This window comes from Schistocerca nitens, chromosome 7, assembly GCF_023898315.1.
Source record: "Schistocerca nitens isolate TAMUIC-IGC-003100 chromosome 7, iqSchNite1.1, whole genome shotgun sequence".
Taxonomy (NCBI): domain Eukaryota; kingdom Metazoa; phylum Arthropoda; class Insecta; order Orthoptera; family Acrididae; genus Schistocerca; species Schistocerca nitens.
The window spans coordinates 601,693,974-601,721,521 of NC_064620.1; the positions used below are offsets into that span (position 1 = coordinate 601,693,974).

A 27,548-nucleotide genomic window follows, 5' to 3' on the forward strand; every position below is an offset into this window, starting at 1 on the left:
GGCCCCCGCATGTCCTGACTTTGCCCCGCTCCCTTTGAGGCTGATGCCCTTTTTGTACTTGCCCGAGGCCATCTAACCTAAAAAACCGTCCAGTCCACGCCACACAACCCCTGCTACCCGTATAGCCGCTTGCTGCGTGTAGTGGACTCCTGACCTATCCAGCAGAACCCGAAACCCCACCACCCTATGGCACAAGTCGAGGAATCTGCAGCCCACACGGTCGCAGAACCGTCTCAGCCTCTGATTCAGACCCTCCACTCGGCTCTGTACCAAAGGTCCGCAGTCAGTCCTGTCGACGATGCTGCAGTTGGTGAGTTCTGCTTTCATCCCGCTAGCGAGACTGGCAGTCTTCACCAAATCAGATAGCCGCCGGAAGCCAGAGAGAATTTCCTCCGATGCATAGCGACACACATCATTGGTGCCGACATGAGCAGATGCTACATCTGCAGATGGGTGCACCCTGTACCCTTCATGGCATCCGGAAGGACCCCTTCCACATCTGGAATGACTCCCCCCGGTATGCACACGGAGTGCACATTGGTTTTCTTCCCCTCTCTTGCTGCCATAACCCTAAGGGGCTCCATTACGCGCCTGACGTTGGAGCTCCCAACTACCAGTAAGCCCACCCTCTGCGACCGCCCGGATCTTGCAGACTGAGGGGCAATCTCTGGAACAGGACAAGCAGCCATGTCCAGCTGAAGATCAGTATCAGCCTGAGACAGAGCCTGAAACCGGTTCGTCAGACAAACTGGAGAGGCCTTCCGTTCAGCCCTTCGTAATGTCTTTCGCCCCCTGCCACACCTCGAGACGACCTCCCACTCTACCACAAGTGAGGGATCAGCCACAATGTGGGCAGTATCCCGGGCAGCCACAGTCGTAGTCCGATCGGGGGATGCGTGCGACGAGCTGGCCGTCCCCGACAAACCCCCATCCAGACCCCCACAGTGATGCCACAAGCTGTGACCGAAGCCAACACTGCCTGAAGCTGGGAGCGAAGGGATGCCAACTCAGCCTGCATCCGAACACAGCAGTTGCAGTCCCTATCCACGCCAAAAACTGTTGTGCAAAGAACGTCTGAACTAATCTACAGAGAGCACAAACAATTCGACACAAAATTTAAACGGTTATTAAAATACAAGATTGCCTAGTAAATGCAGTAATGCTGCTACTTGCGCACTGCTGACACACTGCTCGGCGGTGGAAGGAGACTACGCGATTTTACGCTATTCACGTACTAAAACGCGATGCTACAACTCTGAAATACTACAATACGCCCGAAAGTTATGAATTAAACAACGCAAATACCAAAAACACGCAAAGAAATTAAGAATTAAACTACGTAACAAATAAGTGAGCTAAGAGTATACGACTTGCTGCTGCAGCTGTTTATCCAACGGCGGCAGGGAGAACAGTGCCAGCGTCTTTTTCTTAGCCGCCTTTTTTTAAAAATATTTTATTAGAGGGAGGAACAGTACTTAGCCGGCCTGGGTGACCGAGCGGTTGTAGGCGCTTCAGTCCGGAACCGCGCGACTGCTACGGTCGCAGGTTCGAATCCTGACTCGGGCATGGATGTGTGTGATGTCCTTAGGTTAGTTAGGTTTGAATAGTTCTAAGTTCTAAGGGACTGATGACCGCAGATGTCCCATAGTGCTCAGAGCCATTTGAACCATCTAAAAAGGACTTCTCTTTTTTTCCTTTTTTTTGCAGGCAAGTACTCTACACGAACTAGAGAAAAAAACTACCATTTTGTTGGTATTACAAAATGATATTAACAATTTCTTTATATATATAGAAGCTGAAAGGATAACTAGAAACCAGACTGATGTAAAATTAACATTGCGATACGTAGTAAGCTTTGAAAAGGTAATCATACATCAGAAATGAAAAACACAATCAAATTACGTTAAAAAGAAATACTTTTCTAACCATGAATCAAATATCAATAAGTATCTTTCTCAAATTAAAGCAAATCCTGGTCCACATATTTAAGTGAACTTAAATGTCGACAACAATCATTGCGTTGTCATACCACAAATAATATTTCTGTATTGCTTGAAAGCTAGTAAACTACTATTCTCGCATTACATAAAGAAAGCAACACACATCACAACAATGGCGAATCGTATTTCCACCAATCCCCCTCTCCCCCCTCCTCCTCCCCCTCCCGCTGCTGTTCTGTCATACGGGTTTGTCTTCTCGTAAGGATAATGTATCCACCGATTCTTATCTTCCATTCATTCTTTCTTCTCTTCAATAATTTAACTTCTCCTACCCTGGACGTTCAAGCTATGCGGGGGATCTTGAAACGCACTCCATAGGAAGTCAGAGAAATTCTGTCGGTATTTCGGATTGTTCATGCTCTTGAGATGTCGTTCCTGTAAAAAGGTGCAAAAGTCCATTACATTCTTTTGGCCATCTCTGAAAAAAAGTGCGTATATGTTGGAGTGACTGGGAAATGTTCTGGACCGCCACTGGCGCCATTCGAGAAACTGGTGCTAGGTCTTCTATTAAGATTCATGTCAGACAAGTCTGATGTCGTCTCCACAGTTTTAACATTGTGCTGATATATAGTTCCACCGCTCGATCGCGAACGTGCGCAGAACCAATTCCATCCCGACTAAGAGGGAGGGTAAGGGCGTCGTATCTTACTTTAAACAGTAGACCTGCACTCACAAAGGAACCGAACGCCGCCAGTATTCGTCGTGCTATCGTCACCGGCATTGGGAGTACTTGAGCAAAATGCAGAATTCGTGACGCCAGGTAGGTGTTACCATACGTGACCCGCTGGATCATGTCTAATGCCCGTGTGATGTTTCCTCTAATGCTCATCTGGACTGACTGTAGTAGTCTCTTTTAGTTGTACGCTGCGGTGCGACATATATCGTTGGTAAAAACAATACCTATTTAAGGTATCCATTAGCCGTAAGGGTGCTACACATTCTTCCGTTAGTCCAACACCAATATTCATCGCTACAGACTTTTCCACATTTATACGGTTGCCAGTGGCCATTCCATATTTGCGTATCCAATCTAAAGCCACACTCATATCGTTTTCATTCTGTACTATCAGCACCAGGTCAATCACACATGACTTGCATGGAAATGTGTTATCCTTACAAAGTCAGTCCTGTCAATCGGTGTCGTAGGCCGCAGAGTAATGGGTCGACAGCCGGTGCGTACAATGTCGTTGGTAAGGGACAGCCTTGTCTGACCAATCTCGCTACGACTAGAGATATTTTCGTGCGTCCATTGACGATCACTTTCGAGGACGCATTGCTGAGTAGCCACATTACGACAGTGATAAATGGTCGGGGAAATCGCATGTGTGTAAGGACTTCTGCAAGATAGTTGTGGGTAACTCTATCAAAGGCTTGATCAAAATCTGTTGACGCTAGTGCCAGAGGCACGTCTTTGCTAGGGCGATCGAATCGCAATATTCAACAAGCGCCGTCTGGATGTTGTTATCTATTCCGAGGGAAGTTTGATCTAGTGAGATTACTCGGCGCAATACTCTTCGGACGCGTGCTGCTAATAATTTGGTGAATATTTTAAAGTCGCAGTTAAGAAGAAGCGTCAGTGGTCGGTAGTCCCTTTTCCGTGTACCACCCGAGGGTTTGTGTATCGGGACAATCAGCCGCTCCACAAAAGGGCACGTCAGGAGACATTAATTCGCGGCAGATAGTAGTCCATCGTGGTGCAATCACATAGCTTAAGGTCCTGTAGAATTCCAGAGGGAAGCCATCTGGTCCCGGCGATTTGTTCACCGCTCCCATACCAATGGCTTCCATCACTTCCTCCTCTGTAATCTCCTTCACCAGATGTGTTTCCGCTTTTGGATCAACGGTGCCGAAAATCATATGCGTAACTTCGTTGACGGCCGCCATATCGGTATCTACTGCGGTGTAAAGATGAGTGTAATATTCTACAAAGGCATTGCCTATTTGTTGTTGCGATGTTAGGTGTCTGCCATCATCCGTTTTCGTTGATGATGTGATACATCGATGGGCGTTCTCCTGCAACCCGATCTAGTGTCCGCGCCTGACGACCGTGCCTTCGAAGTGGCGTCGCACGATGGATATAATTTTGGCCTTTGCTCGTTCTACCGCCTCTTGCCGCTCCGGAGAAGGCATTTGTTCGGGCATTCCCCTAGCACCGTGAAATGGAAGTCCATCATCTGACGTCACTACTCTGCCTCCTCTCGACCATATGTCTTCATTGCACGGCGCAGCGCCGGTTTGGCGCAATCCGTCCACCAGCTTAGGGGTTGGGATACGACCGGAGGCGTCGTTTGCAAGATCTCCAAACATCTTCAGTGACGTCTCGACAAGCTGGGTCCCGCAGGTGGGCGACGTTCATTGACCGAGGACCGCGGCTACGCCACACTTGCTGCAGCCGGAGGGAGGCTGTACACACTAATGCTGTATTGTCAGTATAGGCTGTCGGCCACTGCTTTGCTTCCAGGACGTCAGGGTTAAGATTGCGTGTGACATATATTCGGTAGAGACGGCTAGCGGAATGAGTCGTTGCATGGGTGTATCCAGGGCGGAGGCCATGGAGATACTCCCAGATGTCAACCAGAGGCATACTCTGCACCAACATTCGTGATTCTGGGCACGGGGTGTATCGAGGAAATTGGTCTTTTGGTGTAAGTACACAATTAAAATCGCCTCCTAAGATTAATCGGTCGTGTCGAACTTGGGAGAGCGGGGAAATTTCATCTGTGAAGAAGCTGTAATGTCGTCAGTCATACGACAACACCGCCGCCTGAGAGACCGATACGCCGGATGCGATTCTCTCGATAAACGGAACAGAGGAACGGCTGTGTTAGCCAGAGAGTACACAGCCAGCCGCAGTACTTATGCTCGCCGCGAGGTGCCGCTGGGCCATTTCATGTGCAGCAGGAGAGTTGTTGTTTTTTGGGGGAAGAGACCAAACAGCGAGGTCATCGGTCTCATCGGCTGAGGGAAGAATGGGGAAGGAAGTCGGCCGTGCCCTTTCAAAGGAACCATCCCCGTATTTGCCTGGAGTGATTTAGGGAAATCACGGTAAACCTGAATCAGGATGGCCGGACGCGGAATTGAACCGTCGTCCTCCCGTATGCGAGTCCAGTGTGCTAACCACTGCGCCACCTCACTTGGTAGCAGGAGAGTAGTGCAGTTGTGCCAGTCTACACAGTTCGTAGCCGCGCTCAGTGGTCAGCCAGCGCCGGTGCTAGTCATCGTCTGCAGCTCAGTCATTGCTGCCATCAAGTCTTTGTAGCTCCGTTCCAAGTTAGTCTTCAAATTCACCGGATTCGACATTCAAGATTACGAGGGATTAATTCGTCACTGCAAGATTTGTGATTTGTAAATTATGTCATTCTACAGACGCTTAGTCTAGTCGCGTCTTCTATAACTCTCGACCAACTGATAATGGACTACAGCAAAGTTAAATAATAAATACTTTCTTATTTTGTACTCCTGCTAATTAATTGTGTTTTCCTGTTGTAGCTACCGAGCAGTCTTGGCATAGTAGAACCGACGTTTACACCTCCCTGGCTACCTCGTATTTGCCACCTCATCTTCAAAAATGGCTCTGAGCACTATGGGACTTAACATCTGAGGTCATCAGTCCCCTAGAACTTAAAACTACTTAAACCTAACTAACCTAACGACATCACACACGTCCATGCACGAGGCAGGATTCGAACCTGCGACCTTAGCGGTCGCGCGGTTCCAGACTGTAGCGACTAGAAGCGCTCGGCCACTCCGGCCGGCCCACCTCATGTTGATGGACCCGATTATGGTGTAAGATCGAGAGCCATCAGCAGGAACGTCTCGCCTCCTATCTGTACCGGACGGTGCATACATGTTGATGAGTCATACATCAAGTGCTGTCATCGCTAATCCCTGTGCCGATGGTAGATACAGTACAACCTCTGCCGTGATGCCGTCTTTAACAAGTATTGCTATGTCGCTGACAGTTTCGGAGACCGTTGCTTACGTGTTTGCGTTTCTGTATCCGAATGTGGGCGAGCGTCTCTGTCACCACTGCAGTGGGACACGAAGGCAGCCATTGGCGGCATTCGACCCGTCCACGACCATTTGCTCCTCTGATCTCTGTACAGGTGGTATCAGTCAGTGCTCCTCGGCGGGGGCCGTCGCCGCCGTCACCATGCTCGTGTCGTCATCCGCTGCCGTCGGCTTTTCGACTGGCCTGTCCAGCTGTTGGGTGCTGTCACTGTTCGGTGGGGAGTCCTTCCGGAACACATTTGTATAAGTGAGAGGGAGAGACGTCGCCACATGTGTTGTTACAGATTCACCTGTCGGTATTTGTGCAATTCTTCGTTGGAGACACGCTGAACGAACGTGGCCTTCCTGACCACAGCCTGAGCAAGTTTTTGGCTGACCGTCGTAAATGACTATCGCTCTGGAGCCTCCAATCGTGAGATAAGATGCCACATGTTTTCACAACTCAATCTGTACTTGTCGCACACCATTAAGTACCAGGTACGTGGTAAACGTTGTCCATTTTTCTGCTATGTGAGTAAGTACCAGACGATAGGGTTGTAGCGCGTTAACCACAATCTGATCCGGAACCTCAAATCGTAACTCAAATACTCTTACAGTTCTCAATCCCGCATGATCAATAGCTACCGTTCTGACATGGCCATCTGAATGGTTAAGTTTAAATCCATCTTTATGGTCACGTACGATCTTGGCACACACCGTGTCGTTCGTCAGTTTGGCGTAGACCACACTGCTTGTGATAGAGAAGTGGATGCCAATCATATCGTGTGGTTCAATTTTAATTTCTTCGCGTATAAATCGTTTTACTTCAAATGCGTTCGGTCGTGCAAATTCATTATTAAAGCTGATCTTGATAGTAGTGTCGGTACGAATGAGCCATTCTAGTTCGAAGTTGCAAGCGCTATCGAAGGCTAACACGAAGTAAACAACCACATACTCGCGAAACGGGGACGTAAACAGCCGCCCGAGCCGCACGATTGCGGAAAGCAGACTACCCCTAAGCCACTGAGGACACAGGTATTAGCGCGGCTGCGTGGACTTATCTCAAGCACGCCCCCTTGCAGACACATATTCTCAATTTACTCCACACACTATGAAAGTACTGCTCCCTGCCCTGCCCAGTAATCTCAATGCTCATTGCAAAGCCTGTTCCTGTATGAGTTCGAGCGTATGTCTGCATTTGCACAGAAATTATCCTTGGTTTGTGATCACGGTAATTATATGTGTGTGGTGTCTGTTCTTTCAGACATGTCCGAAAGAACAGACCCATGGTGGATCATGACAGCTGTGAAGAATAAAATTTCAATGAATTATAAATATCAGCTATGTATGGGACATTGATAGAAATCAACCTGGAGAGTTGAAAATGTGTGTCCAACCGGGATTCGAACCCGGGATCTCCTGCTTACTTGGCAGACTTGAAAGCATCCCTTGGACCAAGTAAAACCATTGGTACAGTTGTTGTCCAATACGTTTCGTGGCACACGAGTGCTGCCTGTAGAGAACAGTGCCAACGTTCTATCATACCGTTATGCACCAAATGGTAGCTTGTGGTTTTGTGGTGAACACTGTTGCAGAGATTGCTGAGCTGATTCAAATTAGCAGCCGCAGTCCATTGGGACGTGTAGCAGGGAACCAAATCGAGAAATCCAGCTTGAAAGGATAGCAGATGGCTCTGAGCACTATGGGACTTAACTGCTGTGGTCATCAGTCCCCTAGAACTTAGAACTACTTAAACCTAACTAACCTAAGGACATCACACACATCCATGCCCGAAGCAGGATTCGAACCTGCGACCGTAGCGGTCCCGCGGTTCCAGACTGCAACGCCCAGAACCGCTCAGCCACTCCGGCCGGCAATAGCAGATGATAAGGTTTCTGCAGAGATGTTATCAACAGTCACTGCTTCCAGCCAGCGAGTAAAACGATCTATCCTAGCTACAATATAACATTGTCCATTTTACGGGGTTAACAGACCTACTGTGTGGACTTTTACATGAGCAAATCACATAGTTATGTTAGGAAAGTCCGCTACTGGTGCGTGCATGTAGTAGGAAACTTTGGTTTGTTGACACTTGACACACTTATATTCTTTGCAATCGGTTTGAAATCTAGGCCAGACAAATTGCTGCGGGTGTATGTGGAATGTTGGGCTGATCCCAGGATGACACAAGTTATACTGACTGTCAAACACACAAGAATGGACGAGGTTTTCTGGTTGAGAGGTCACAGTACAGTTTGACATCTGCACCGGAAACGTCGACTAATCGAAATTTCAAATTCGATGTAATATCCTTGAGGAGGTCCTGGCGTCCTTCGTCAGACGCTTGTGCCTTAGCAAGTTGAGCGAAATCGATGGTGCTTGAGATGCTGTTGACCACATTGGCCAAACTGTGTTTCACGTCCATGCTGAACTGAGCAATAAATACCAGCTGGTTATGTTGGCGAGAAGAGCAGGTATTGTTTTGCAGGAATGCGTAAGTTTGTGATCTGTAATATTAGTAAACTCTCTGGCTTCCTATTGCGGGCGAAAGTACTTGATAGTGTAATAGACAGGGAGAAGTTGTCTGCCAAACACGCTCCTCTTTTGCTGCGAAGAGAGACAGCTTGTGAAAGTAAAAAGGTAGCGGCTGCTAAGTGGCATCATGGAACTGTTGTAACGCCACACCGACAGCTATTTAGCTTATGTCATTAGTGTGAGAGATGGACCCAGTTCAGGGTAAGTGAGAAGTGCTCCATCTGTTAGTTACCCTTGATTTCGGACCAGCAAATGCTGTGGTCAGTGGTATTTGTAGCTCAACCGAGAATGGCAGATGTCGACGATAGAAACTGAACATGCCAAGGAAGCAGCGCAATTCTCTAGCAGTATTTGTCAAGCAATTTGTAAAATGGCTTCCACTCTTTCAAATGATAGTGGCAAGCCATTAGATGAAATATGTTGCCTTAGGAAGTTGACTTGTGACTGACCAAATACGTACATAGTGGTGTTCAGCACTACACTGTATTGTTCTAAGGGCCCAAAAACTTCGATTAAATGGTGTTTGTGCTGTTCTACTGGGGACAAAAAGACAAGACTCTTATCCAAATATGTGAAACAAAAAGGAAGACCTTACAGTATCGAATCGATAAATCACTGTCATGATTGTGCAGCATTCCACAAGCCAAATGTGATGAAAAAATCTCTCAAATAACCCAAAGGGGCCGACGATGGCTGTCTTTGGTGTATCCTTGTCCACCCCTTGGAACTGAGTAAATGCTTTAGCACAACCCAGACACCGAACAATATGGTTGTACCACCATGTGTAATCACACTGAAGAGCGAAAGAAACTGGTACACCTGCCTAATATCATTAGGGCCCTGGCGAGCATGCAGTAGTGCCACAACATGACGTGGCATGGACTCGACTAATGTCTGAAGTAATGCTGGAGGGAATTGACATCATGAATTCTTCAGAGCTGTCCATAAATCCATAAGAGTATAAGGGAATGGAGATCTCTTCTGAACAGCACGTTGCAAGGCATATGCTCAATAATGTTCATGTCTCGGGAGTCTGGTAGCCAGCGGAAGTGTTTAGACTCAGAAGAGTGTTACTAGAGCCACTCTGTAGCAATTCTGGACGTGTCGCATTGTTGTTCTGGAATTGCCCAAGTCCATCGGAATGTACAGTGGGCATGAATGGATGCAGGCCATCAGACAGGATGCTTACGTATCTGTCACCTATCAGAGTCGTATCCAGACATATCTGGGATCCCATATCACTCCAATTGCACCCGCCCCACACGATTACAGAGCTTCCACCAGCTTGAACAGTCCCCACCCATACATGCTCATCCGTTTGATACAATTTGAAATGACCAGGCAACATGTTTCCAGTCATTAAGAGTCCAATGTTGGTGTTGACGGGCCGATGCAAGGCGTAAAGCTTTGTGTTGTGGAGTCATCAAGGGTACATGAGTGGGCCTTCGGCTTCAAAAGCCCATGTCGATGATGTTTCGTTGAATGGTTCACATGCTGACACTTGTTGGTGGCCCAGCATTGAAATCCGCAGAAATCTGCAGAAGCGTTGCACTTCTGTCACGTTGAACGATTCTCTTCAGTTGCCATTGGTCCCGTCCTTGCAGGATCTTTTTCCAGCCACAGCAATGTCGGAGATTTGATGTTTTACCAGATACCCGATATTCAGGGTACACTCATGGAAAGGTCGTACAGGAAAATCCCTACTTCATTGCTACATCGGAGGTGTTGTGTCCCATCACTCGTGCACTGACTATAACACCACGTTCAAACTCACTTAAATCTTGATAACCTGGCATTGTAGCAGCAGTAACTGATCCAACAACTGTGCCACATACTAGTTGTCTTATATAGGCGTTGCCAACCAAAGGCCGTATATTCTGACTGTCTACATATCTCTGTATTTGAATACGCATGCCTATACCAGTTTCTTTTGCGCTTCAGTGTATAATCCTATAATAAAGGTTCTGGGTAAAGCTCTGCTAATGTTTGAGCATTGAATGCATGGTAGACTCCACGTATCTGCTTTGGCACAGAGTGAGAGGGTGGGAGGGTGGGTGAACAATTCCTTCCTTAAGCATGGCATTAAATTCTGCCTTCACAATAAATAAGCGGTTGGAAGCTAGACATCTAAGTCTAAGTGAGGCAGGCAGTTCATCAGCGGTTTTAATGTGGTGTACTGGGTTGTGACATACCTCTTTCATTGCTCCAGGTGGTCGCTTCAAGGCTGGAAATTGGTGCAGTGGGTCCACTTACTCACTGCTGGCCACTTGCTTGATCTTGGCTGTGAGCATTACTGTGCTACATTGCAATGCTGAAGCTGTCAGACTTGTGATGATATTTATGATGCATGTGTTCGCCATGTCAAGCAGTAGGTGATAGTACACTAAGAAATCGGCTCCAATGATGGGCTGAGTCACATCCACAATAGTGAAATGCCATGCAGAGGCATGACACAGTCCCAGATCTAATTCCATTTGCTGTGTATTGTACGTTTGTACATGAGAGTTGTGTGCTGCAGTAAGGTATCTGCTGGCTGCTCTGTAATAGTGTTTGAGGAAATGTACATAACTCTGATCCAGTATCCACTAAATATTTCCGGCCTGAGTTCCCGCAATTGTGTTCAGTTATCAGATGATACACTTACGTCCAACTGAAACATTTGCCTGTCTTGGGAGTAAGATTTTTATAGTCCATGCATTTTACCATCATTGCTGACATACTGGTACATGATGCTGTCAGTGCACTTCCCCGGCCAGGCATCACTGTATCAGTTATCTTGTCAGCTACGTAGGCCACTGTACCTGAGGGCATCTCAGTTCATGATGCGATAATCACCTTTACTTGTGATGATAGGCAACTATGCCATAATGCATGTAGCAAGTTCTCAGGTATGGTGCTGGTGTCACTCTTGCTCCTCAAGTACCTTAGATATTGTGATGGCTTTCAGTCACCCATGTGATCCTGAGTTAAAACCTGCCTAATACACTCTTCTTCAGAGGTAGATACTCCATGAATTAATTCCTTCTTCAGCTCTTCCTAGGAGTTTGTTGTAGGTGGCGCAGCTGTCACAGCTTCAATCTTTGTGGCATACTGATGACCTAGGTGACTCAGCCCTACCACAAACTCGTTGAATCTGTTGTGATTTTGGCGTAAAGAAAACTGGCCTCCACTTGTACAAACTACAATGTGGAGTTATTTGACCAGAAGGGTGGTCTATACATGGTAAGCCTGGACACTGGCTGTTCTGTAACTCTGGTGTACCAGAAATAGTAGGAAGCTTAGTTAGTTAGTAGCTTGAGTTCTTCCTGTGCTGTAGTGGAGTCTAGACCATGTCAGGGTCGCCAGTGTGTCAGGCTGACTGCTTTTATGTGTGCTCTAGCCTGACTGTCGTATGAGTATTAACTCTCGAACAAGGAATGAACAGAACTTTATAGTATTGCACGGCAACAGGAACTATTAAGATTTAACAGCTCGGAGAAGTTTTACAACATGTAAAATCTTCTCAGGGGTATAAGAATGAATCTATATTTTATTTAGTCTGTAACCAAGTAACATGACAGGAGTATATCTCTGAAAGCAATGGATCACAAGACTAAGAATATGCATATTATTAAGGAAATAAAAAATGTTTGATGGCTGTGATGTAAATAATCACATCCGAAGATGGCCATATTGTTAAGAGAGGGCTTCACAAAATAAGAAAAATGCTTGAGCTACTGCAAAAAAATGTCGTTTGTCATCCAGCTTATTTCCTGGGCACTCCAACAGTTGTTAAAGGAGCCCTGTCTGTTTCTTCTTTTTTCCCCTTTTTTCTTGTGTAAATCAGCTTTGATGGGACAAAGCCAGAGGGACTCATGCAGCGCACTACAGTGACATGACCACCTCTTTCTGTGCTGTTTAATGCACCTGCCTGCTTTCTTCCTGTCTGTGCAAACACTTTCAAAGTTTTCTTGATGCTACTCAAACCAGATTCTTCAATACTATGAATGTTACCCAGTGCAATACTTTCACTGTCCATTATTTCTCTAAAATTCAAAAAGAATTTTTGCACAACACGTTGTTTAAAACATGTTGCCCTAGCAACAGATGTTGCCTCAAGTTTATGTGGCTAATGTCTAGCATTTGCTTTAAAAAACCAGCAATCTCATCCCACCTAGCCACCTTCTTTCTTTATTGAATCTGTACTCAATACAATTTTTCTCAGCTGTCTGAAATGCAAGTTGCCTTACCTCATTCATAGTCATACCAAACATGCATGACTCCAACAGTTTCAGGTGTCATATCAGTTCACGTTCCAATGTGATGTTGAGAGATGACTGGAATCTATCCAATCCTTTCTGAACACTGTTGAAGATTTTGTTCATATTCCTAACTTGTTTTCTAAGTGTAGCCTGGGTCTGAAAATGTCTTCAATGCCCATGGCCATCCCCTCTCACCTCTGGTTACAGCATCTACAGTCTGCTGCATTGGCACTGCATTCCAAGTCTGTCTTGATGATTTCTGTCCTTTATTGCCTACCATGTAAGAGGAACTTTAAATACAAATATTAGTCCTATATAAATCCATTATAGTTTTTATTATTAACACATTTATCAATTCATTTTTAATGTCTGTTTAATTTATTTTATTATAGAGGAATTTCCTGCTGTTGTTATAAAATTTAAGAAATATGTGAAATAAATATCCTAATTTATATCAAAGATTACATAATATCTGGAATACACATCAGGGTAAAATGACATACTGAGACATGGTATGTAATTTTAGCCTTAAATGCCATCTGTGATTCACTCAAAAAACTTCCCACTACTGCATGTTCTACTTGAATCTCCCATCTCTTAAAACACAGCTAAAAGTGTGCTTTACAAGATAAATTTCCCCAGACATGTAATTACCTACAATGATACTGAATGAATGGTGTTCTAATCAAGTAGTGATGCTTAAAACATGACTTAAGGAAAGATAAAGTCAAATAGACTCTGCTACTCAATCGCATCTGTCACCTCCAAGTTGGAGAACCACAGAAACCTGAGTACCTTGTGGAAGAATATATACCCAACTGCAGTGGGTGACAGCGTCAGGTCAGACAAGATTAGGAGAAATAGTTCTCCAAAGAACAGGGGGTTAAACACAGGACCAATTGGAATAAAAAATTATGGTTGCAAGTAATTTATCATAGAAAGCATCTGTCACCTCCAAGTTGGAGAACCACAGAAACCCGAGTACCTTGTGGAAGAATATATACCCAACTGCAGTGGGTGACAGCGTCAGGTCAGACAAGATTAGGAGAAATAGTTCTCCAAAGAACAGGGGGTTAAACACAGGACCAATTGGAATAAAAAATTATGGTTGCAAGTAATTTATCATAGAAAGCCAGACTGCCCTTATGAAGACAAAATAAGCTAAGGAAGAAGGGTGGAATTGGACTTTTAAATTTGGAACATGGAACATACATACTGCTGTAACCAGGTGCAATGAAAAGGGTAGCTGAAGAAGTGTTAAATTAGTTACCCTCTAAGAGATCTGATGGAAGGGAAAGGAGAGATGTGGAAGCAAAATTTTACATTATATTACTCTAAGAGGGATGATAAACATGGGCTCATGGTGTTGGCTTCATTGTAGCACAAAATATGTGCAAATCTACCCTTGCCTTTACACTATTTAATGACATAATATACACCCTCACAAGGGAAACTCCTCTTCACACCCCCTTCAGATTTAGTGGTAAGAAAGCCCAGTGGACAGCCTGTCAAAAACTGAACACAGATCAAGTGTGAAAACACAAAGGAGGTGTACTGAACTGTGGAAAAAATGCAAAATAGAAGCAGTGAAGAGTGCAAGCACAAGAAGTGCAACATTGAGCATCAACAAACAACCACAGCAGCATGGTTAAGAGGTTATGGTGTTGGGCTGTAAAGCGGGCAAATCATGTTTGAAGGTCCCTCATACCTCTGTATTCAAATTTTTGTGTCACGGTGTAAGGTCCATCTGCAGCAGCAAAATGTAAGGAAGGAATATAATGAAAGTTGACTCTGCGCAACTACCCAGTTAAAAGCCAAAGGAAGTGGCTTTTGAAAGGAAATTGCAAACGTTTGATGACAAGGCAACAAGGCAAGCAGATATCCAACGGACAACCTGTCTGGTGTGTCATACATGGCATTAGTTACAGTACATGCATCATATGACAGGAATCTCTCAACGACACATCTAATTTGTATGCCTGGTGAGTGAGTGAGATATTCTTCATTGCCTGATTTAGGAATTCATATGAATGTGAATGTGATCACTTCCAAGGAAATGATGAAAACATAATGGTCTGTTACATTAGCTGCAACAAATGATCTCAACAGTTTCATAATCACAGTTTGCCTGTGCTCCATCAAAACATGCATTTTTATGTTTCAGAAGTTGTGTTCTGTTTTGGAAGTTTTGATTCTTGACTTTGTTGTAACATAGTTTACCCATTTATTTGTTGTTTTCATTTCTGTGAGACTTCTGTGTGGTATTTCACCTGCTCTCACTATTCATCATATTTTCTTGCAACAGTAATGTATTCTTACCACATAAGACATTTTCTATAATCAGTGTATACTGTAACGACTGCCAAGACTACAGAAACAAAACCAACATTTCAGTAACTGGATGGACAGTTCATAATGTTATGAAAAAAAGTAAATGGAAAAAGGGTGTTTTGAACACTGCTCGCCTTCTTTGTACGTAACACTGTAACCACTCAACCACAACACAATAACTCTTCAGCTTTGCTCAATGTTGTACTTGTTAAGCTTGGAATGTTCACTGTTTCTATTTTGCTTTTTTTCGTAGTTCATTTCACCTTCTTCCTGTTTTCATGCTTGATCTGTGTTCAGTTTGTGACAGGCTGTCCACTGGGCCACCTTACCACTAAATCCAAGGGACGTGCGATGGGGAGTTCTTTGCCAGAATAAAAGGAAGATTCCATAATATGACTTTTGAAAATGTATACGTTTCAATAGAAGGATCTATGAGGATCTGATGCATACCTTTTACGATACATGAAAGGATACCTGTACATGATGAAAGAATAGTCCTAGGAGATTATAGTGCAAAGCTTGGGAAAGAAGAATCTTACCACGCCATTTTTAAGGAAAGCTTGCATGAGAAAACAGGTAGTAATGGGCTAAGAGTTGCCCAGTTTGCTGCTGCCAATGCTCTTAAGGAAGTAAACACATGTAACCCCCCCCCCCAACCCCCCTCCCAACACACACACACACACACAAAAAGTTATTCACAAATGGAACTGGAAAATTCCATGAACAAATGATACAAATCTAATTGACCATGTATTGGTATCCAAAAATGGGCATGTGAAATTGAAAATATATGCTAATTTCAGGAAGTAATCTCAAATTTGGACCACTACCTTGTGACTGCAAAAATGAGGCAAAGGATTGCTATGGAATATGAAGGGAAAGCTAGGGGAGTTCAGAAATGAAATGTAGACAAACTGGAAGATAGAGATAGAGCTTTTGAATATCAGAATAAATTGAAACAGAAACTCAGTGGAGTACAGTGATGAGATAGATAAGGAATGGTAATGTATTAACAATAATATCATAACTATGGCAAAGGATGTAACAGGAGAATCCAGAAGATCTAGAAATGTGGAGTGGTATGATGATGAATATAGACATGTGGTGTAGCAGAAGAAAAAAGCAAGACTAAAATGTCTCCAACAAAATACAGGAATTAACCAAGTCAGGACCTAAAAAGAAACACAGAAGACCTGAAAGAGCATTGTTATGGAAATGAGAGTAGGATGTTTTATAAGCAGCTAAAAGAAGGAACACAATGGTATAGGCCTAAAATAATGGACTTCAAGAATAAAAAAAAAAAGGGTCACAGCTCCAGGAAATAAGGGAATAATTGCCAAGCTGTTAAAGAGAGGAGGCATTACTTTACACAAACAGATCTATTTAGTCTAGGGTCAAGAGAGAATTCCAGAAGATTGGACTGTAAGTGTACTCCAGCCCATACATAAGAAAGGTGACAAGGCAGGGGTGCTCTAATTACAGAGGGATCACTCTGTTGAATGTGGCATATCCAGAATCTTATACAACAGATTGGTACCGTATGTGGAAGATATACTGGGTGATTATCAATGTTGCTTTAGGCCTAATCATCTGTGGACCAAATATTTGTACTGACACAACTACAGGAAAAAGCATTTGAAAATAATACAGAACTCGAGAGTATCTACCTGGACTTCAATCAGGCTTTTGATAGTCTAGTTAGGGAAGAGATATTAGAAGATATAAAACTGCTTGGCATATCATCCAAATATACAGGGTGAGTCAGGCGGAAAGGTACATGCTTTGAGGCATGATGGTATTAATGATTCTGAACAAAAAATGTCATGTAGATGTATGTCCTATTCCGAATGGTTTCCAGGATAGAACACATTTAATACCACTATTGTATGTTTTTCTTGAATGAAAACATGTCACAGTATAAAATTAAACTACAGTAAATTTCCTACAAAAAAGGTCCTACTCATTTGTTTTTATAGAACTAATGGTTTGTGTGAAGACAGCATGAGAATGTTGAAAAACTTGCTCGACGTGCTGTAACTTACGTAGTTTTTGTAGACTTGATAGATGACAAGTGTCCCGTATCAAACTGTTTATCTCAGCTTGCTCTACACTACCGTGGTACACAGTAAACAGTGACATTGTTTGATAGTACAGGAAATAAATAACAATATTAAATGTGTTCTATCTCGGGAACCATTCAGAGTAGGGCATAAGTCCATATGAAGGTTTTTATTCAGTATCACTAATACTATCACTCTCAAAGCATGTACCTTGCCTCCTGACTCACCCTGTATTTTGGTTTTTAAGGCAACCTTGGCAGGTTACAAGGAAATGGTGAGAGTGGATGGGGAATTAACTGACTCTTCCCAGTAGGAATAAAGGAGTTAGGCTAGGTAATGCTCCTTCCACAATGCTATTCAATTTGACCTTAGAAACAGTTATACAAAAACTGCAAATATCTGGACACATAGATACCAGAACCATACAGTTGGCTGCATATGCTGATTGTGTTACAATTGTTATTAGATGCAGGATGTCATTGGAGAGATTAGTGGTGGAACTGAAACAAGCCACACAGCATAGGGGAACAGAAATTAACAAATTTAAAACTAAATGTATGGAATTCCATAAAACAGGGACAATAACCTGGATAACTTGTCAGCAGGAGGTTTTAATTTTACAAACAAGGTCTCCTGGTGGAAACTGACAGGAAGAAGATTAAAAGGAAGACCACTTAAATGATGGCTGGATGATTTGGAAGAAAACATCAGAGCACTAGGAAACAGAGGATGGCAAAGGAAAGCAAACAAAAGGGTGGAATGGAAGGAAATTGTAAAGAAGGCAAAGATCCATGCAGGCACAAGATGCCACAAGAAGAAGACTATTGAATGAATATGTTTTCATTCACAGCAAAAAGACAGAAGCCAGTAGTTTGTTGCCATATATGTAGGAAAAGCATTGCCAGTCTATGTTTCTAAACAGTATGGTGTAAGTGGTACCACTAATTTAATTTAGTCCAAAATCTTACTATGTCATTTTACCCAAGTATGTCATTATAACCTTACTTCCCGTAGTACTGGCACTAGGAGGCTTGTTTCAACATGTATGACAACTGTTATTTGTTTTCATCAATTGACTGTTCTGTTTGTTCTTTGTAGAATGTTTTATACATTATGAATGTAAGAATACATGGCACTGGTGTAATATTCTAAAATTATGGAGTATTACACCAGTGTCGTGTGTTTTTCATTCATGATATATTTGTCCACCATAATACTGGTACATTGTTTCTGTTGTAGTTTATGCAGATTAATGCAGCTAAATGACAGGTAACAAGTATTTAAGGGAAAAAATAAACTTATGCTTTATTCGCACAACACATATTAATACATTTGGCTACCAAATTATATTACATTGCCCCATCAACAAACACTGAAAATGTAGAGTCTAATGCACTCTGCAAATCATATCTTGTGTGCCACTACACATGCTGGAAAATGTTTGTTCACATATCCCCAACACTCCCCCTTGATCAAATATTTTTCAGATACTCAACACTATACATCCCAGGTTAAACCATAATGTTTCACCAGCTTCTGAAATTTGTCTTTACTGAGAGGCTTGGTTAGGAAATCAGATAACATTTCTTCCGTGCGTAGATAACTGAGGATTATATTCCCCTGTTCCACATGATGTCTTATAAAGTAATACCTTATGTCAATATCTTTGGATCTTACGCTTGTGACATTATTTTTTGCAAGTTTAATAGCTCCCATATTGTCAGAAAATACCACAGTTGGCTTTAATGTTGGAGTAGATTCCATTTCATCAGTGTACGGATCCAAAGACCTTCTTGGATAGTGGAGACGAGGCCATATATTCAGCTTCTACAGTACTCACAGCAACAGTTCTTTGTCTCTTACAAGACCATGTTATCAATCCTCCCATTAGTCTAAAACAACTTCCAGAGATGGAGTGTCTGCTTTCCAACTCATTTCCCCAGTCTGCATCACTGTATCCTTCCAAATTTACATTTCCAGTTTTAGAATATTTTAATTTATAATCAGCAGTTTCATTTAAATATCTGAATATTCTCTTGACTGCCATCCAGTGCTTTTCTCTCGGATCACTGCAAAACTTGCTTACTGCATTTGTGGCAAATGGAATGTCTGGTCTGGAAGTCTGTGCTAAGTGCAGTAGACTTTGTACAGCTTCCAACTAGGGTACACTTTCCATACATGTCTTGTCATCATCAGTTATTGTCAGTTTTGCATTGCTTTCCATAGGAATAGAAACAGGTTTACAATTTTCCATATTGAACTTTTCTAAGATCTTCCTTGTGTACAGAGATTGATCAATCCGTAATTCTTCTCTGTTGGCACTTCTTAGAATCTTCATGCCTAAATAGTGATTAATTTCCCCTAAATCATGCATATTAAATTCTGACCGTAACAGTTCTTTAAAAAAGCCCCTTCTGGCTTTCACTATTGGTTAAAATAAAAAAATCATCTACCCATATGGCCATGATTGCAATTTCTTCATTGCTCCTTTTATTATATATACTGGGAGCCGTCTTTAACTGTAAGTAACATGCCTAGTTTTATCAAACTTTTATGCAAACATTTATTGCAGTAATGCCACTTTGCTTTAATCCATGTATGCCTTTCTTCAGACGCTAAATTCTCTTTTCCCTTGATAAGGTCGCTTAACTTCATCAGGTGGAATCACATATATTTCCTCTTCCAGTCTTCCATTCAGGTAGGCTGTTTTCACATCCATTTGATGAAATAATAAGTCTTCCTTTACTGCCAGAGCTAAAAGATATCTTAATGATGAATACTTCACCACTGGTGAGAAAGCTTCATTGTAATCTATTCCTTCTTTCTGGGAATATCCTTTAACTACTAATCTGGCTTTGAATTTTGGTATTGCACACTCAGGATTTTTAATACTAAGTGGCTTTTTATTTGCAGGCATGTGAACCTATTCATATGTATTATTATCCACAAAAGACTGCAGCTCCTTTTCAATAGCCTTTTTCCAATCTTAAGCATTTGAGCTTCATCAACTATGATTGGTTCATTGTTGATTGTTTGGGCAGCATACATTTCATAGTCTGGATATTCTTTTGGTTTTGCTATACATGAAGACCACCTTAAACTGACTTCCTCTGTTGAATCTTCTTCCTCAATTTGATTCTCGGGTAGCACATCAGCTTCCTCTTTATTCTCATCTTCTTCTATTTCAGTTTCCATCTCTGTTTCAGTACTATCACACATTGTGCTTGGTTGCATTACTGTATCACTTTGACTACTTTCCTTTATTTTAGGCATATAATCCTCCAAAAATACTACATCTCTACTTCTTATTATCTTCTTATTCACAGGATTATGAAATTTGAAGCCTTTTGAATCCTCACAGTAGCCAACAAAAATATATTTTTGAGATTTTGCATCCCACTTTCCTCTTAATGATTTTGGAATCTGAACCAGGGCTTCACATCCAAAGACTTTTAAGTGCTTTAGATCCGGTTTCTTCCCAGTCCATACTTCATAAAGTGTCTTGTGTCTCACAGCTTTGGTAGGTGATCTGTTAATTATATACAGTGCTGTTGACACAGCCTCTGCCCAAAAACACTTAGGTAACTCAGCATCGGTTAACATACTTCTTGCCTTTTCTACAATGGTTCTGTTGGCTTGTTCTGCAACTCCATTCTGAGAAGGACTGTAGCGAATGGTAGTCTGATGCCTAATACCCATTCAATTCAACTCTTCCTTAAACAGTCTCTTTACATATTCTGATCCATTGTCTGATCTAATAATTTTAATTTTCTTCCCAGTCTGTCTTTCGACCATTTTGCAATAAACATTCACTTGATCCTTGCTACTTATAAAATAAATGTGCATGTATCTAGAAAAATCGTCTATGAATGTCAGGAAATAGAAGCTACCTCCTAAGGATTCATTCTCCATAGGTCCACAGGGATCTGAATGTATGAGCTGCAAGACTTTGGTAGATCTGCTCTGACTCAATTTAAATGGCAATCTATCCTGCTTCCCTTGCAAACACACCTCACATTGAACATTATTCATTCTATAATTTTCCATCCCAGTTGTCATATTCTTCAGTAAAGTCATATACTTTTCCTGTTCAAATGTCCAAATCTTTTGCAGCATAAACAGAGTGATTTCCTCTTTTGGCAGTATTTGGAAATGTATTCACTTTGTAAACACCTCTTACATTACTTGCAGTAGGTACAATGTCACCACAAGAGTAGTTCACACCTTAACTTAGATCCGTCAACTGCAGAAATTCCAATATCAGTCCTTGACTGAACATCATACAAACCTGACAGAGCTTTGGTAATGTGCACAAATGTTCCTGAATATAGGAACCATTCTGCATGATCGTCACTCGCTTCATTAAAAGAGTAAAAAACAGAAAATGCCTTACCTTTATCGGTAGCATTTCTCTCAGGACTACTAGAATTAACATGCTTCTTTTCTTTTATACTTAACTTTTCGTTACACTTTGAAGCAATACCGTAACTTGGGGTGAATTGGTACAGAAAGTGAAATTTTTACTGAAAATTAATATCAAAATATTGTACTATAATTTTGAAATTTTAAATACAGCATCTCTAGTCCTTCCTACAGCAATGTGTTACATGAATGTAAATGCTGTACCATAGCCCTGCTTCAAATTTTGATCTGAATTGTGTTCCAAATCACCCCAAGCATTTTACTAAGAAAAATGCATTTATACTACCTCAACTTTGTATTAATTATTCCCAATTAATATTTTTTTATATTAGCGACCAGCTTTATTAACCATTAAATCTCTGAGCTTACAAATTTTTTCCTAAGACAATGATGTTACAAAAAACAAACCATATCATTCATTACTTAATACAACCCTTTACATTACATGATGTCATTGCCTTCAAGAGTTTTAAATATCATTCTACCTCATCGGAAATCAGTTCCTTGCACCTTCATCACAACTTGTGCTTTTGACACCACACACATGTCTACAACATCAGGAAAAAAAGTATTCTTGTTTCTCACTAATTTTCTTCCTCATGAAATTAACTTGAATGTCGTCATGCAGCTCCATACAGCTTCCTACATATAATTTTGAATGGTTAGTCTCTGTAACAGGAAACTTAACCAAGACAAAATCGTTTTTGGCCAGTGTAATTGGAGGTGCCTCAGAAGGTCCAGGTCCATATTCCTCTTCAATTGTTGTCTCAGATAATACAGTTTCTTGCTCCAAAATTTTGGGATCATCAGCTTCCTTCTCCTTGCTGTCCTGTCCAATATCGTCTTAAATTTCTGTCTGTGACATGACACTTTTCGCAGGGAGAACTTCCAGTTTTCTACCACGAGCTCTTTTTTGGGTTGGGAATTAACAGATCCATAACGAACATCTTTCAAGTGTTCCACAAAGGCTTCAGACCATACCTGCATTGGGCCACCTGTTTCATTTTCCAAACTACTAACAGGTAAGAGAGAAAGAACTTTTCCTGGATTGAAAGGTATGATACCAGAAGCACGAAATCTTGCAATAACATTCTCTCAGAATTTTCTCACCCATGTAGTGAAATGTCGCCTTCAATGTCTTAGGGAAGTCGCTTTTGGGAAGAACACCCCTGTTTCCTTTCTTCCACTGAGTCAAAGCTTTTCGGCAAGCTATCTTCATTGGGCGAAAGAATGCCACGTTTAGAGGCTGGCAGATGTGTGTTGCTTTTGGCGGGAGCAACACTAACTTAATATTCTCCTTCTCACATTGGGAGACTACAAACAAGGAAATGTAGCTTGAGAGATTGTCTCCTATCAGAACTTTGACCCCCTCAAGCCTTCTAAGTTACGGCAAAGCTATTGTCTAAAACCAATCTTCAAATATCCTGAGGTCAAACCATCCACTTTGGTCTCTTTTGCAGGCTGTACCATTCACTCCACCTTCAGTCTAGTTTGGATACAGATGAGTGGCCTTGTGAACAACATAAGGTGGCAGAAGATGTCCATCTCCTGCATCAGTTATCATTACAGATGTGCTTATTTTGGATGAGTCTATGATTCTATGAGGATGTTTACATCTCCTCTTGACCAACACTCTGATAGCACCAGGATCATCGGAGAAGTTGGTCTCATCGTAGTTAACTATGTGGCTAGGTGGAACACCTCTCACAGCCTCCTCCAAATTTTCAAAATAGCTTACTATGACATCTCTGTTCACTTGAGATCTAGCTCTCTTTACATTTTCGCTCAAACGGACAGTAAGATTGTGGTGACATGAAAGCAGATTTTTCACCCACTCATATCCATGCCTGTTGTCTTCAAACTTCTTTTCCACTCTTCCCCTTTGGTCCAAGTAGCTCTTTACAATACCGTATCCCTTATCTCACTTGTCGTTAATGGCTGACCCAATTCTGCACATTTAAATAATCCATTGACTAATGTCTTCTCTTCTTCTAAACTCAAAACTATTTGTCCACCTATTTTCAAAGGGTTTTAGTTATTTAATTTCCTTGAAAGTGTACTAGGTAGTATACCATATTTTTTGGATGTATTCCTGAGTGATAATTTACATGCTTTGACATCACTGACAGCTTACTGCAGGCTTTTCTCGCTGTATTTTTGATAGCCAGCTGACCCAATCTTCTTTTTGTATACCTGTGGCGTGTTCCAATTCACCCTAAGAAAATATGATTTTCTACATTTATGCCTGCAGCTAATGAATAACATAACCAAACCTAACTTTTCAAACATCATCACTGATAGTTGTCCTCCACATTTCAGTCTCTGTATTACTATCACCAGAGTAGCTGTGCAACAGTTTGTTTCCAGAGTTTTAGAAAAAAGGTAAAGTTTACACTTAAATACATTATTTTTTAAAAAATCACATACTTCTTTGACACATACAATTTTTATATTACTCGAACAACTAATATCTGTGGTGACTCTAGAGCAGGGTTCTCCAAACTACGGCCCGTGGGTCGAAACCGGCCCGCGAGGACCGGCAAACCGGCCCGCGTTAGCTGGCCAGACATCCCCGGTACTCGACCCGCCAAATATTTGAGGTGATACCTATACTGCCAACAATTGAGTTTCGAGGCCTATCGCGAGCAATACACCGCGACATTGTCGGAGCTCTATCTTTACAAAGCGGAAGGTCGTGGTTAAACTTGTGGCTATTCACAATAAACAGACAGACCATTCTCCTGTGATAGTGAAAAAAAAAAAAAAGAAAAAAAGAACGGTTAGCAGACTAGTTTGACAAAAACATTTTAAGTAAAAAAATTCTTTGCATTTTATTCTACTCACGAGTCTGGTGCAAGTCTTTCAAATGGACGCCACTTCGGCGACCAGCCTTAGTAATCAATCATTATGGAAGATGCTTCTTAAGCGAAGTTTCACTTTCTTTTGATTACGTTGTAAAATACACATAGCAAGTAAATCGTATACGATATTTTTATTTAAAGGCAATTTAAAGAAAATACAATACCCGTTGTACGTAATGATATTGGATATTTTAGTTGTAACTGATGTATAAAAATAACTGTAATTAATTTATATCTTGAAAACTCACAGTGTTAGAGTATTCACGTAAAGAAATTTAACATCTTAGTGATAATTAATGACTTTTATGTAGCTGTAACTTTCCTCTCATAATTACCTCCAGTTGTGGATCAAATTTACTGGTAGAGATAATTATCAGCGACTTCAAATGCTCATCATTTAATTTTGATCTGTAAATACTTTTTGCATGTTTCATTTTGGAGAAAGTTTTTTCACGCAAATAAGTAGTGTCAAAAACGGAAAAAATGCCATGGGCAAATTTATCTAAATTTGGAAACTGTATGGATGGAAGATACTTATAAAATTACAGTAATGTTGACTTTGAATGTTTTTCTTTAAAAAAGTCGCTACATTGCAAATCAATAATTTCAAACTGAAGTTCTGCAGGTAACGCTTCTATATCGACGTCAAAGGGATTTTGAAATATCTTGATATTGTTTGAATTTGCATCTGTATCTGAAAAATGTGATTCAAAATAAATTTTTAAAGCGCCCAAAGCTTCAATTGCGAAAGTTACGGGAAACGGAATCCCAGTTTGCTGACTGAATGTTTGGCACGTATTAAAATGCGTGAAGCATACTTTGTTCGACTGAGATTGAAATAAAGCAATCTTTTGTCGAAAGGACTTAGCATGCGTGTATAAATCAAGCAGAAGCTGGTTTTCACCTTGCAGTTTTAAATTAAGGTCATTCATATGTTTAGTTAAGTCTGTATAAAATGCTAGCTTCCATAACCACTCACCGTTCCGTAATTCAGCCAGAGGGCGATACCTTTCGTTCAAAAAAATTTCAATTACTGTTCAGAATTAAGAAAAAAAAAAAAAACCGGTCCGGAACTTAACCGCAGCGAAGCCAGCGCACTGCAGTGTAATATGGCAAGTCGCCTTTCCTAAATATCTTCAAGAAACTCGCGGAACTGCCGATGACTGAGTGCATGGGATCTGATACAATTAACAGCTGAAATAACTGGCTTTAAAACTTCTGACATATCTAAATGTTTTCCACACAAAGACTGTTGGTGAATAATACAATGCACTACTAATAGTTTTGAGCCACTGTCATTTTCTATGGCCTTAGAAAGGAGAGCAACAACACCTTTATTTTTCCCACACGTTTCTGCCACCATCAGTTGTAATACATTTTAATTTCTTCCAATGAACATTATTTTTCTGAACTGCCCTTTCAACTCCTTTTAAACTCTTCGCCAGTGGTTGTCCCGAGAATACTGTGAACATCAAGGAACTCTTCATACACTTCATAATTTTTGTCAATCCCTCGAATAAAAAGTAGTACTTTAGCAGTATCTGATACATCTGTTGACTCATCCACGGCCAAAGAGAACCAGTCTAAGTCTTGATTTTTGTCACGCAGCTGTGATGATATATTTTGTGCAATGTCATCTATTCTTCGAGCCACAGTGTTTGCCGACAAACATATGTTTTTAAATAAATTAACTTTTTCTGGACACATTTCTTCTGCTGTTGCAATAATGCAGTTCTTAATTAATTCACCGTCGGTAAATGGCTTACACTGTTTCGCTACTAAATGAGCCACACGAAAACTAGCACGCGTTGCTGCATGTTGTTCAGCATTTACTTTCTTAAACAGCGACTGCTGAGTTTTTAGCTGGCGTTTCAGAGACTCATACATTTATAATCGTCCGCTTCCTGTGAACTTGGAGTAATTATGAGAGTGCTTTAGTCTCATAATGACTTTTTATATTGTATTCTTTGAAGACTGATATTGCTTCATTGCAAATAATACACATTGGTTTGTTGCTTGACTCCACCACGAAATATTGACATCCCCACTGCTCTTTAAATATTCTACATTCACTGTCAACCTTTCGTTTCTTTTCCATATTTGTACAGAACTTCACAAAAGATTGTAACATGCAAATAAAATTGTGTTATTTAATACTAACAAAACTAGGGAGTAGTCTGCCTAAACAAAATGCAAAGAATTTATTTTTAAGGTACCTTAATTACTAAATTAAATACTCACAATTACACTGTAGTTCCACTAAAAAATACTGTGAAAAAACACAAAGTCGTGCTATATGTATTTCGATTTTCAGATTTTCCTTTTCTCTTCGAATTCAAACTTTGAATTGTCCCACACTTCGTCGTGTCACCTACTAGTACAGCGCATAAAGCACTAAAAAACTCGTGAGACACTCGCAACATAGACACAATCACGCAACAGAACTATCAAATATATGCTCTGGCTCCGCTACTCGCTACAAGACTACATAACTAAACTTATTGTTGCGATGTTTGAAATAACAATGCGTTGACATACTCTACCTCTGTTACGTCTTTCAGCAATAGTGATTTCGTTAACTTGGCAAGACGCTTTCGTGAAGAATGTGCAGTGACATACTTTTTTGTCGGTGAAATTTGCCAGGATAAAATAAGCCAGAATTTCGGTCAGCTACGTCTACCAATCAAAATTATGTAATTAAATAAAAATCGTAGTTCGTTTCAGTGCTAGCTATTCCCACAACCTTAGATTTTTGCGATTTCATCTTTCCTTTAGCCTTACATTACGGTGATCGTGGAGTGCTAGGGTGCTTCAGTCCCACTAGGTACATCTTGGCCCTTATGACTTCGTGGAGGAGTCTAAGTGACCCACGAACTAAAAAGCTTGGAGACCCCTGCTCTAGAGGGTGGTTTCCATTAGTTACACCAAAGTATCACTCCACAGCAAAGATTATTTGATGAAATGGATACCATGTTCCATTTCACGCCAGTAGTTCCAAATAACCCAAGTGACGGTATGTCCAATTTTCTGGCATCTAAAACATCTTATTGGCTTCTTCTTCTTGTACTTAGAGTATAAAGCCGAACCTGTTTCTTTTTCTGTAGCATT

The 27,548-nt window shown here is 41.4% G+C and overlaps 1 protein-coding gene across 1 annotated transcript; it reads right to left on the reverse strand.

Moving 5' to 3' along the window:
• Positions 1-12,270: 12,270 nt before the first annotated feature.
• Positions 12,271-26,327, reverse strand: LOC126195765 (zinc finger BED domain-containing protein 5-like). Its single transcript, XM_049934396.1, has 2 exons — positions 25,930-26,327; positions 12,271-12,550 (listed from the first exon to the last, which is right to left on the reverse strand). The coding sequence occupies exons 1-2, from the start codon at positions 26,325-26,327 to the stop codon at positions 12,271-12,273; spliced, it is 678 nt and encodes a 225-aa protein (XP_049790353.1).
• Between the last annotated feature and the right edge of the window lie 1,221 nt (positions 26,328-27,548).